This window comes from Clarias gariepinus, chromosome 3, assembly GCF_024256425.1.
Source record: "Clarias gariepinus isolate MV-2021 ecotype Netherlands chromosome 3, CGAR_prim_01v2, whole genome shotgun sequence".
NCBI classification, from domain to species: domain Eukaryota; kingdom Metazoa; phylum Chordata; class Actinopteri; order Siluriformes; family Clariidae; genus Clarias; species Clarias gariepinus.
This window is the reverse complement of record NC_071102.1, coordinates 16,502,402-16,514,160: the sequence shown is the minus strand read 5'-3', so window position 1 is coordinate 16,514,160 and position 11,759 is coordinate 16,502,402. Positions and strand designations below refer to the sequence as shown.

General features: G+C 37.3%; 1 protein-coding gene across 1 annotated transcript; it reads left to right on the top strand.

The window, feature by feature from the left end:
• The first annotated feature begins 270 nt into the window (after nucleotides 1-270).
• On the top strand, nucleotides 271-10,898 carry LOC128518766 (cytochrome b-245 heavy chain). Its single transcript, XM_053492027.1, has 13 exons — nucleotides 271-402; nucleotides 589-681; nucleotides 1,911-2,021; nucleotides 2,139-2,223; nucleotides 2,313-2,461; nucleotides 3,760-3,941; nucleotides 4,589-4,718; nucleotides 5,350-5,442; nucleotides 5,775-6,028; nucleotides 7,302-7,464; nucleotides 8,665-8,811; nucleotides 9,058-9,182; nucleotides 9,546-10,898. The coding sequence occupies exons 1-13, from the start codon at nucleotides 358-360 to the stop codon at nucleotides 9,661-9,663; spliced, it is 1,695 nt and encodes a 564-aa protein (XP_053348002.1). The 5' UTR covers nucleotides 271-357; the 3' UTR covers nucleotides 9,664-10,898.
• Nucleotides 10,899-11,759: the final 861 nt, after the last annotated feature.

Genomic DNA, 11,759 nt, shown 5'->3' with positions numbered 1-11,759 from the left:
CTCTCTCTCTCTCTCTCTCTCTCTCTCTCTAAAGCCTCTGTTTATGTTATTAAATGATTTTTCTTTTTTGTACAAATGCATTAAACTGGAAAACAACTGCAGTTTTCAGTTTCTAACGATCTTATTTTTAGTTTTACTCACACCCAAACACACACACACACACACACACACACACAGTTTAGATTGAGGAACCGCGCTTCATCTGTTCTCATGGGATGACTCTGTCAGGTTTACTCAACTTCCTCTATCAATCTCTGCCATAAATACCAAACACCTTTCACTTCTGTCCCTCATTCTGTCTCTTTTACATGCTCCGGCACACAGACACGCCAAACCACACACATTTGTTCTTTCAACATGAGCAACTTTGCAGCTAATGAAGGACTTTCCATCTTCGTTATTGTGAGTCTTTTGTTTCTGAATATGTTTCATTGTGTTGTATATTTATACAGTTATTATACAATCATTATTATTATTATTATTATTATTATTATTATTATTATTTCAATATTAGTTTAAGTATTCAATTTCTATTTTATTTGACTTGTGTAACCTGTAAAATGTGTTGTAACTCTGTTTTCTCGTTAGTTGGTATGGCTTGGAATCAATGCTTACCTCTTTGTCGAGTTCTACATGAGATTTCTGGTTGAGCGTTATGACTACAGCAGGGCCATCCTCGGGGTAAGCCTGAGTACTTTAAGTGTGAAGAGTAGTACACAACAGAAGTACAATTAACAGTTTAAACTTAGAAATCAACTATATGCTGTATGATATTACACAGATAGTTGTTGGACTGCTGTTACTGTAAATATAAATGTGAACTTTTGCAGCAATGTGTTTAATTTTAAAGTTATATAAAAATATATATATTTTTAAATACAGTACTGTTATATAAAATTTTACATGGACTGAACATTTTGCTATAAAGAGAAGAGAAGAAAAACATAAAAAGCTGTTAAATTATATTATAATTAATTAAAAAGAAACAATATTTATGTAAATAGTAATTTGTCAGTTAAACTCATAAACAGGTATAAGTCTCTCGAACTCTTATTACTACTATTGCCAAATATTTACTGTTTGCATAAAAAAAGCATCAGCTCACATATTTGGAGTTTGGGGTATTATTATTATTATTATTATTATTATTATTATTATTATTATATACAAACCAAAAACTGAACTGTCAATTTAGAGGAAGAAGTGTGGTTGAAAAAAAAAAAAACATGAATGGAGATCTCCTGGAGAGCCATGGATGACGGTCATGTGGTGTAATGAGTCCATAATTGACCCTATTTCAGAGCACTGGGGGTGTCAGGGTAAGAAGGGAATCGCATGAAGCAATGCATAATGCATAACGCCCACTGTACAAGCCTCATGAGGCAGTGTTATGATCTATGTTTGCTTCAGTCGTTTAGTCGTTATGTGGCAATAAACTGAAGTCAGTTGATGATCTGGATGTACTGAATGATCAAGTTTTCACATCTATGGAGGCTTTCTCTCAGATGTCACGGCCATATTCCAGGAGTCAAATTTCAAAAGAGTGTTTCTGGGAGCATGGTTAATCATTTTTACACATGAGTTGGCCTCCATTATAGATAAATCAAGAAGTTTGAGAGATCGTGGAGTGAGCAGCATTTTTTTGTTCAGGAATCGGCGCCTAAGAAGCAAAAAAATCTTGTAAATTCTCCAGGAAAAGATGATATGCTGCAAATGCTTAAAACATCCCAGAATGCATAATGCATTAATATTGCTATGCATTTTAATTTATAATATTATTCTGAGTTTTTTAGGTTTTGACAGGTTTTGCAATAGAAATGGAAAATGTATTACTTGTTATTTACAGTTTCTTTACATGAACTTAACCTGAACTGCATTCTAATTCTCAATTCTCACTGGCGTCTCTCTAGCATGCTCTGCCCTGGGCGAGAGCTCCAGCTGCGTGTCTGAACTTTAACTGCCTGTTGATCCTCCTGCCTGTCTGCCGTAACCTTCTGTCTTTCCTCAGAGGCTCCATACAGGTCAGACGAAGCCTCGGGCCTGAACCGCAGCCACAATCATTTCATTAGCAGTACAAATGCAAAACGTATCACTGTATCACTAACTCTGTAGCACTGTGTGTTGGGATGTTGGGGTAGTGTTGTAGCCGCACAGCTGCTCGTCAACTAGACAGAAACATCACTTTCCACAAACTGGTGGCCTACATGATTGCCTTCCACACAGGTACCGGTTGGATTTAAATATGAATATATTAGAACTTCTTTATTAAAACATCATCAGCTCTATAATCATCTCTTTTGTGTTTCTGTTAGCGGTGCACACAATTGCACATCTGTTCAATTTCGAGCGCTTTGAGTCTGCTCAGCGGGAGGACAACAACCAATCACTGGCACATGTCCTGTCTCTGATTGGCAACAAGCCCAATGAGTCTTACCTCAACCCCATCCGGTCCAAAGACATAGTGAGTATAAAGCAGCATGCACACACACACACACACACACACACACACACATGGTTAAGTAGTAACACTAGTTCCAGTTTGAAAAGATGTACATGAAAGATAATATTGGCGTTTCTAATGACTAAACCAGCAAATCACTTTTGTATGCCAGGAAATTGTCAGCAAATTTGATCATTAGAAATGACCAGCAGATAAACCCTGTGTTCATATCGAGTTATTTATATCATTTTTTTCTGCCAAAATAAATGAAGCAAAACAACTCTTAGGGCAAAAATTGTTGCATGTTGTGAACGAACTAAATCAATTTTGATTAACATCGAAGCCCAGAAAAAGGAAGTTTACAGTCAAGATCAAGACATCAAAACTTTATCGTCACAAACAGAAACATCAGCTGATTTATCTGATGTGGCAAAACTGTTGGAGGTAAAGTTATGGTGTTTTGCAAAATAATACATAAATCACTTTAACATAAATTATAGAATTTGAACCTAACATTTTGAAATTTGTGCCTCTTAACACCCCTGTGTTACATGAACAATCCTTTTTTAATCCTTTTTGTAATATTTCTTTTTATTTTTAAACTATTTTTTTCGACAGAAATTGATTTAGCCCATTTTCCAGCAAAACTTGACAAATATATCTTGTGATCTTGTGATATATTAAACTACATCTTTGCAAAATGATATAAAAATGACACAGATATAACAAAAATAATTTTGACATAATATTTTAGAATTTGATTTATCTGCTATGGCAGAATTGTGGGATGTGGAGTAAAAGTGTTTTGCAAAATAATACAAATAATACAATAATACATCACTTTAATATAACCAAATAAATGTTGGCCTAATTTTTGGAATTTGTGCCTCAAGGACAAAACATTTTCGATTAGTTTGAAATACTGTTTACATCTTTTTCAATTTTTCAGGAATTAATTTATCCCATTTTGCACAAACATCTTATAATCTTGTGATATGTGAAGATACGTGAAGATATGTGTTTGGAAATCACGGTTGATTACACAAGCATGATGGTTCAGTAGACCATCACACAGTCACACGGCAAAGTTCTTTTTTATGGGTCAGGGGAAAACCTCCATTAGAACTGATAATCATGAAAACTCTCTCTCTCTCTCTCACTCAGTCATGCACGGTTGTTTACACTATACGCATGTTTACGAGGGTCTCTTAGTAATAATGAATCACATGCTGCATGAAAGCAAAAGTTGGCCAAAGCAATATATTTTAAAGCAATATTTTAACCATGCATTTTTTCTCCCATTATTTGCTGTGCCCTAGAGCCAGACGATTGTGATGTTCACTACGATTGCAGGACTGACAGGTGTAGTTATCACCCTCGCCCTCATCCTCATCATTACGTCCTCCATGGAGGTCATCCGCAGGTCTTATTTTGAGGTGTTCTGGTTCACTCATCACCTCTTTATCATCTTTTTCATCGGACTGGTGCTGCATGGGGTTGGGTAAGTAAAAGCATGATAGACTGAAGGGAACATAGATTTCACTAATCTGCATTTTTTTGTGTGTGTGTGGGGGGGGCAATTATAATGTAGTGTATTAGTAACTTTCTGAGATGATCAATTTCTCTGAAGCTATGTCCATCTTTAAGGACGATAGTAGATCATTAATTCTAGGCAGCTAAAATGCAATGTAGAGAATAAATCGTTGTATTAGATTGAGTTCTATAAATATAAACATTTGAAGAAAATAAAGAAAAAGTGAAGCAAATACACTAAATTGTATGTACTGTACTGTATTTGAGAATTTGGTAACAAAACTGGTGTTTTAATCCTGTAAGCTCTTAAGCGATTAGCAGGTCTAGACTTTTATTCTCTTTCCTATTAATTTACCTTCTCTTAATAAACAATATGTTCAAATATAATGGAAGGGATAAAAAAGCCTGGATGTTAGATGGATGTTAATTAAAACTGTAGCTTTTGCTGAATTTATAAAGTGTTGACTAACAAAGAAATGAAGTAACCTTATACAGTAGTTGTATCACACTGACATTTGCAACACGGTGATGTGGTAAACATCTAACCTTCGTGTGTGTGTGTGTGTGTGTGTGTGTGTGTGTGTGTGTGTGTGTGTGTGTGTTGTCACATGTCAGTCGCATCGTGAGAGGCCAGACTCTTTTGAGTCTGGAGCATCATAAACCTAAAAACTGTAGCAGCAGGTTTCAGACATGGGGTCAGGACCCTGACTGTCCTGTACCAGATTTTGCAGGAAATCCACCAGGGGTAAACCAACTTTCATTTATTACACATTATAATTAAATAAATAAACTTAGTGGCATTTAGCGAAACACACTAATACATACTGCATATATAGCACAGTATTGTTCCAGTACGGTTGAACAGTGCAATTAGTTCCAAAAACATATTAGACTAAATTGTACATAAATCTTACATACATTCATAATACAAAATGGCACAATTAATGCTTAGCTCCTAAAGTTTTTCTTTATCAGATACCTTGTATTTTTAATACAAACATTTAAATTTCAGTTCCTGCTATATACTCAGGCTCATTTGTCTCCAGATCATTACTCACATCTTATGATTGACTTGACTGGTCAATAAATTTCTACTTTTATTCTTATATTACATTTGATAGATCTCTAGTTTATTTATTTACACCAAAACCCATATTTCTGCTAATTTAACATGTCTAGCTTTTAATATACTTTTTTCCCCTGAAACTTGCATTCAACTGAGCTTATGAAGATGGTCTGAAAAAAAATTATAAGGAGTTATATTTTTCGTAAAAAATAAAAATCTGCTCTTTAGTAAACATTTATTATCCTTGTGATGTTTCACTTTGAACATATTATTTCCAACATTGCATCATGTTTTATTTATGCTTCCACAGACGTGGATGTGGGTTGTTGCCCCGATGATTCTGTATGTGTGTGAGAGGCTGGTGCGATTCTACCGCTCGCAGCAGAAGGTGGTTATCACCAAGGTCAGTGGGAATGACATTCAGCACCATGAAAGCATTTTATTGTTAGTCATGCATACTGGGGAAAAAAGATATACTGGGGCAAAAAAAAAAGGTTGGGAATGATGTATCTATTGATTTACATGTGCACTAAAGAAAATCTTAAAAAAAAAAAGCAGAACTTTATTTACTGTACATAAACTTTTCGTTTTACTACTTCTCTCTCACTCTCATTATCATTACATTTGAGCTGAGCCATTACGTTACAAAGGAAATTCCAAGCCATAACTACACTACCCTTTGTTGTAAGTTACCATACTGTATAGCTCAGATTGTTTTTGTTTGTTTGGTTGCAGGTAGTGATGCATCCCTCAAGGACCCTGGAGCTACAGTTGAAGAAGAAAGGCTTTAAGATGGAGGTGGGTCAGTATATCTCTGTGCAGTGTCCATCCATCTCACAGCTGGAGTGGCATCCTTTCACCCTGACCTCTGCCCCCGAGGAAGACCACTTCAGTATCCATATCCGTATTGTTGGAGACTGGACGGAGGCCCTGTACAAGGCATGCGGTGGGGACAAGACCGGAGGTCAGGAGGCCTGGGAGCTTCCCAAGTAAGAATTCATATTTAACTCAAGGAGGAATCATTTGTGTAAAGATCTTGTGAATAAAAAAAGCAGACTGCACCACAAAGCACAGAAAAATATACAACGATCAGCCTAACATTACGAATGCCTGCTTAATATTGAGTAGGTGTCACTAAATCGGTAATGACCTGCGTGTTCTGACACCTTTCTACGGAAACCAGAATGAACCTTTTCAGCAATTAGAGCTACAGAACTGAAACAGACTACATGGGCTAGGCTACGCTCCCCATGTGCATCAGTGAGCCTTGGTCACCCATGACCCTGTCACCACTTCAGGGGTCTCCCTTCCTTGGACCGGTACTGTATGTCCTGTCCACAGTAGACAAGGAACTTCCTACAAGAGCTGCAGTTTTAGAGTTGCTTTGACCCCAGATGGTCGTCTAGCCATCACACAAGGAATTAAAACCAGTGAAACAGCAAAAGACAGCCAAGGCTCACTGATGCACAGGGGGAGTGAAGTTTGGTCCATGTGTACTGTATATATTCTTCTTATATGTGCCAGCATATACCTTCATAATATTGAATAAAGCCTTTTTACAGTCATAATGTTATTTATGTTCTTGTACGTGTCTGTGTGTATTAAAATAGCCCATTGTGCATGCAAGTGACAGCCACCAACTGGGAAACTACATTCTTGTGAAATAGGGATGTGGCTTGAGCAGGGTGATACTGCTCTGTTGAAAAGAAGAAGTAAGCAGATTGAAGAAGACTTTTGCAATGATTTCAGTCAGAGCACACGGCAATCACTGAACGCTGATTTCATCATCACAAAATTTTGTTGCTACCTCTTTTAAGAATTGATGTTCTGACACGCATTAAGTAGATTCAAAAATCTTTACAAAGATCAGATAGTATGGTTGAGACAACAACAATAACAATAAGAAGAAGAAGGAGAAAAATAATGTAGGTTTTTTCCAAAGCTGAATGCATTTGGGTTTCCCCTGGGTTTTCCAGTTTCCACCTTCCAAATTCCGTTAATACAGTTTCCACATGTATTAACTACTGTAAATATCCCCCTAAGACGTATTATGTGTGTGTGTGTGTGTGTGTGTGTGTGTGTGTGTGTGTGTGTGTGTGTGTGTGCATGCACGTTGACCAGCAATTGACTTCCAGTGTGTAATCCCAGTGTATAGTGTTCCCCAGATATGCTCCAGATCCACCATGGAAGTGTAATTCTTATGATGATGATTGTAGTTGTTAAAGTTTAAGATTTTTTTACTCTGATCCTGTGTGTGTGCAGGGTGGCAGTGGACGGCCCCTTTGGCACGGCCAGTGAGGATGTGTTTCGCTATGAGGTGGTCATGCTGGTGGGTGCAGGCATCGGTGTAACTCCCTTTGCATCCATCCTTAAGTCGGTGTGGTACAAAACCGTACAGCAAAACACCGATGTGTTCACCAAAAAGGTGAGACTTCCTCAGTTTTGATGAATTTGACAGTCTGGCACTTTGCCCTGCTTTGTAAAAGAGCTTATAGATATAAATAAGAAAAATTGAATTTGCTTTCATTGCTTATGCTCTGGAAATGTAAGAAAAGAGGATTAGGTTGTTTAAATGGTTGCAAGATAAAGCATAACTGGTCTAAATCATGATTAAAGTTTCTTCTCCAAAAAATATTTTATTCAAAAGTCTCAGTAGTCTCCTAATCCCACCTACATCCTGTAGCTTTGTACCTAAGAACTCCTGCTTACTGTACTCATCTTAGGTCTCTAATTCACTTTCATTCTGCACAGACTAAACATCTTTTTAAACACACAGTGTTTGTAACTTGAATTGATAGTACAAAGTTGTAGAAGAGTAATAATTTATAATGGCACTTTCTAGTGTTGCTCCGGAGTTCCCCTTTAAGTCTAGTTCCACATTTCATGTCACAGAGTTGATTCCTTAAGGCTTTGTATTCTGCGGCCATTTTCACGGGTAGTGGTAACTCAGTGGTTAAGTAGTTAGAATATTGATCGGAAGGTTATGGGTTCGTATTCCAACTCTGTCACCTGCTCGTAACCCTTAACTGCCTCAATAGCTCATCACATCCCAGCTTTGCTCATTATGGACCTAAATATACATCCAGATCTCTGTTAAAGTATAATGACAATTAAATTACAACAGGTGTTCAAGTCAAACCAGGACTTCTGATTGTGCAGAATACTTTAACAGAACACAGTTATAAGGAAAAAAAAACTCAACCTAAATTTTCTCTATATAATCCCCTATCTAGATAGAAAGTTTTCTTAGTACGCCAGAGTCATGATCAGACTTTCTCCATTTCTGAAACACTGGCCTCCCAGGAACTCCTTTAGTGACCCACACATGTGGGAGATTGCAAAAGGATTTCCACTCACTGAATGTTCAAGAGAGCGACTGCAGTCAGTCCGGGCCATTTCGGCCAAGATTGTGACCTTTCGCATCATTTAAATGTTTTACTGCAGCTAAGAGTCTCATCACCGTACTGTGCTTGAAGTCCCCTGTAAATGTCAATCTGTTTTACACCATCATTCATGAGAAATGACATCACAAGTCCCCGGTTGACTTGAAAAATAAATAGATAAATTAGGGAAAATATTCAAACACACATTGCTTGACAATTCAGTCAATGTGTATCCCTGACAGATCTACTTCTACTGGTTGTGTCCGGAGACACAAGCGTTTGAGTGGTTTGCAGACCTGCTACAGTCCTTGGAGCGCCAGATGGGTTCGAAAGATATGAGTGACTTCCTCAATTACAACATTTACCTCACACGCTGGAAGGATCAAGAGGTAAGAGACACTTTCACAAAAGAACAAAAATGCAAAGTGAAGAAAAACACATAAAATGTATGAGCTGTTTTTTTTTTACTCCTTCTCTTGGAAATAGAAAATATCTAATTATGCAAAGTGTTTATCCATTCTTAGTATTTTAAGGCAGAGTAGGATTACATGGTTCTTTTTAATGGCATCTTATAGGAGTAACAGGAACACATTTTGTAATTTGTATTGAACATTTTAATATTGGTCTTTCTCAAGGCTGCTCACATAAGAGTTCAATATGAAGCTGAGAACGACCCCATCACCGGCCTGAAGGAGAAAACTCGGTACGGAAAGCCCAACTGGGACAACGAGTTTTCCACGATCGCCACCAGTCACCCGGGGTATGTGATAGATTTCTGACCAAATAACTTCAGTGTTAAAAGATTTCTGATAGGATTAAACAGGTGACAGCACATGCTGAACCAAATGGATGTCATTGAACTAAAGCAGGCACTGGAAGATATTATAGCAAAACTGATTAAACATCTAAAACTGTCTGTAGTTTTATATAGATTAAAGGCCTTAGCTACAGTATATCTGTGACCAGTTTTATATATCTTAATTTCAGTAGCGTGAGCACTCCTGCACTAGAGACTCTGGTAGTCACTGCGACACCATTTATTGCATTGTGCACAAATCTTAGGAATGTGTGTATGTACTTTGAGTCATTGTTCTCTCTCTATCTCCTTACCTCCTTCCTGCAGGTGTAAAGTCGGGGTGTTTCTCTGTGGACCGACTCCTCTGGCAAAGGCTTTGGAGAAACAGTGTCACAGCCAGTCAGTCGCTGGAGCTGAATTCATTTTCAATAAGGAAAACTTCTAATGCACAGACGGGCATAATATAAACTCTACTCGACTAATTCTGTACTGTAGGTGTGATTACCAGTAAAGAAGATAAAGAAGGTTTACTCAAAACATATGGTACTGTGCGAAAGTCTTGAGACTCCCCCTTTTCTTAAAAGATGTTTTTTTTCTCTCCTTTTGGCAAGGTTTATCTCGCGTTTTCAGTCCACTCGCCGTACCTGAGCAGTTTCAGGGGAATGTTTTGGTTTGTGAAGCCACACAGTGACCTATGACCCATTCAAGATTAAAAAACTAACTTAAGGCATGAACCAGTGAGAGACAGGTGCAGATGATCAGGCCAGTGATTAGTATACTGGTGATGTGGTTGGAAGAGACAAGAGGGGAAATGAGGTTCTACATAAATAAGAGATTTTTATTGTATCTTTGGGCCCTCTGCAGCCTGTCACAGGGAAAAAACAAACATCTGTTTACATCTACATCATTTATTTATTTATTTTTTTGTAAAGGGATGGCTCGAGACTTTTGCACAGTACTGTATTTATAATTGAAGTGTATTGGTGGCTACTAAAATTCATTGATATACTGCATAGTTAAAATATGTGACAAAAAAGTGTCTTAAAATAGTAGTAAAATAATGTGTTAAAATAAAGTGTTGAGATTATTGTCTGGGGTGATCACACATATTACAGGTGCACTGGATAAAGTTTAAACATTATAAATAATTAGAAAATACGGATGAGGCAAAAGATTGGCAAAGGTAGCACACTCTTGAATCTTGAAGTGTACAGTATGAATTATAAAAAGCTGTAAAGATGGCTCAAAGATAATTGCTTTGTATTGATGTATGTTGAGCGGCACGGTGGCGTAGTGGTTGGTTCAATTCCTGCCTCGTGTCAGTGTGTGTGTGTGTGTGTGTGTATGGAGTTTACATGTTCTCCCCATGCTTGGTGAGGGTACTCCTGGTACTCCAGTTCCCTCCCACAGTCCAAAGACATGAGGATAAGGCTAATTGGTGTTTCCAAATTGCCTGGGGTGTGTGAGTGTGTGTGCTTGTGTGCCCTGCAGTGTACAGGGTGTCGTCCTCTGCCTCACACCCTGAGTTCCCTGGAATAGGCTCCAGGCCCTCTGTGACCCTGTACATAAGTGATGTATGTTGGCTAGCAAATTTGGAATTGCTTATCATGCTTTCTCTGTTTTTTCATTTGCTTAAGTAATCAGTGGGCTTGCTTTTTCTTTTTTTGTTCACATTATATTCAATATATCAGTAATCAAAATGTATAAAAAATACAAGGCCTACAAGATAATCTACAAGATAAAGATTTAAAAAATGTAATTACATTTTTTTTTATTTATTTAAATTTTAAACTCCATGGATTTTGGGCAATAAGAAAATAAGAAGAATCACTGTCTTTAGGTAAAATGAAAAATAGACATAACACTGTCATAATATTCACATCTTCATTCTATGTGTACTGTTTTTTTTTTTTATTATTGTGAAAGTAGATGGGGAAATGATTTTGTTGCAGTATTGTTAGAAGTAGTTGCCCAGTGTTCACATAAATATCCTTTCAAAAGCCTATTTCCTCTTTTCTTTTTCAGTTGTACTACAGTAAAAAGGAAATTGCAGATACATTGCAGATTGTGAACAAGATGTGATTCATAATGCTTTACTTATATAATAAAAAATATTTTTTCCCCCTGATATATTGGGATATATATCACATAGGATGTGTGTGTGTGTGTGTGTGTGTGTGTGTGTGTGTGTGTGTGTGTGTGTGTGTGTGTATATACTATATACAGGAGTTCATCATTTTACCTGCACAACCACATACAAGTGTATGTAGTGTGTTGTTTATTGATATATTAAATAAATTGATAAATGAACAAATAAAGACTGAAATCTCACATTTGCATAAATATTCAGGCCCATCACTTCCCATCAGAGTACCCTGCTCGGCTCAGGTCCAGACTCTGGCTGAGTCGCTCCATGACTTTCACAGAGTTGTTCTGAAGCCACTCCTGTGTTTTCGGGCCAAATTTTCCCCTCTATACAGACAAATCTCCCAAAGTCCTAGTTGCAAAAGAACATCTTCACCGCATGACTATAGGGATGGT

Excerpts from the sequence above, each read along its gene's own strand:
- LOC128518766 (XM_053492027.1), top strand. The coding sequence starts at position 358 with ATGAGCAACTTTGCAGCTAATGAAGGACTTTCCATCTTCGTTATT. Across the intron at positions 682-1,910 it reads ACAGCAGGGCCATCCTCGGG|CATGCTCTGCCCTGGGCGAG; the intron begins GTAAGCCTGAGT and ends GCGTCTCTCTAG. Across the intron at positions 8,812-9,057 it reads CACGCTGGAAGGATCAAGAG|GCTGCTCACATAAGAGTTCA; the intron begins GTAAGAGACACT and ends GTCTTTCTCAAG.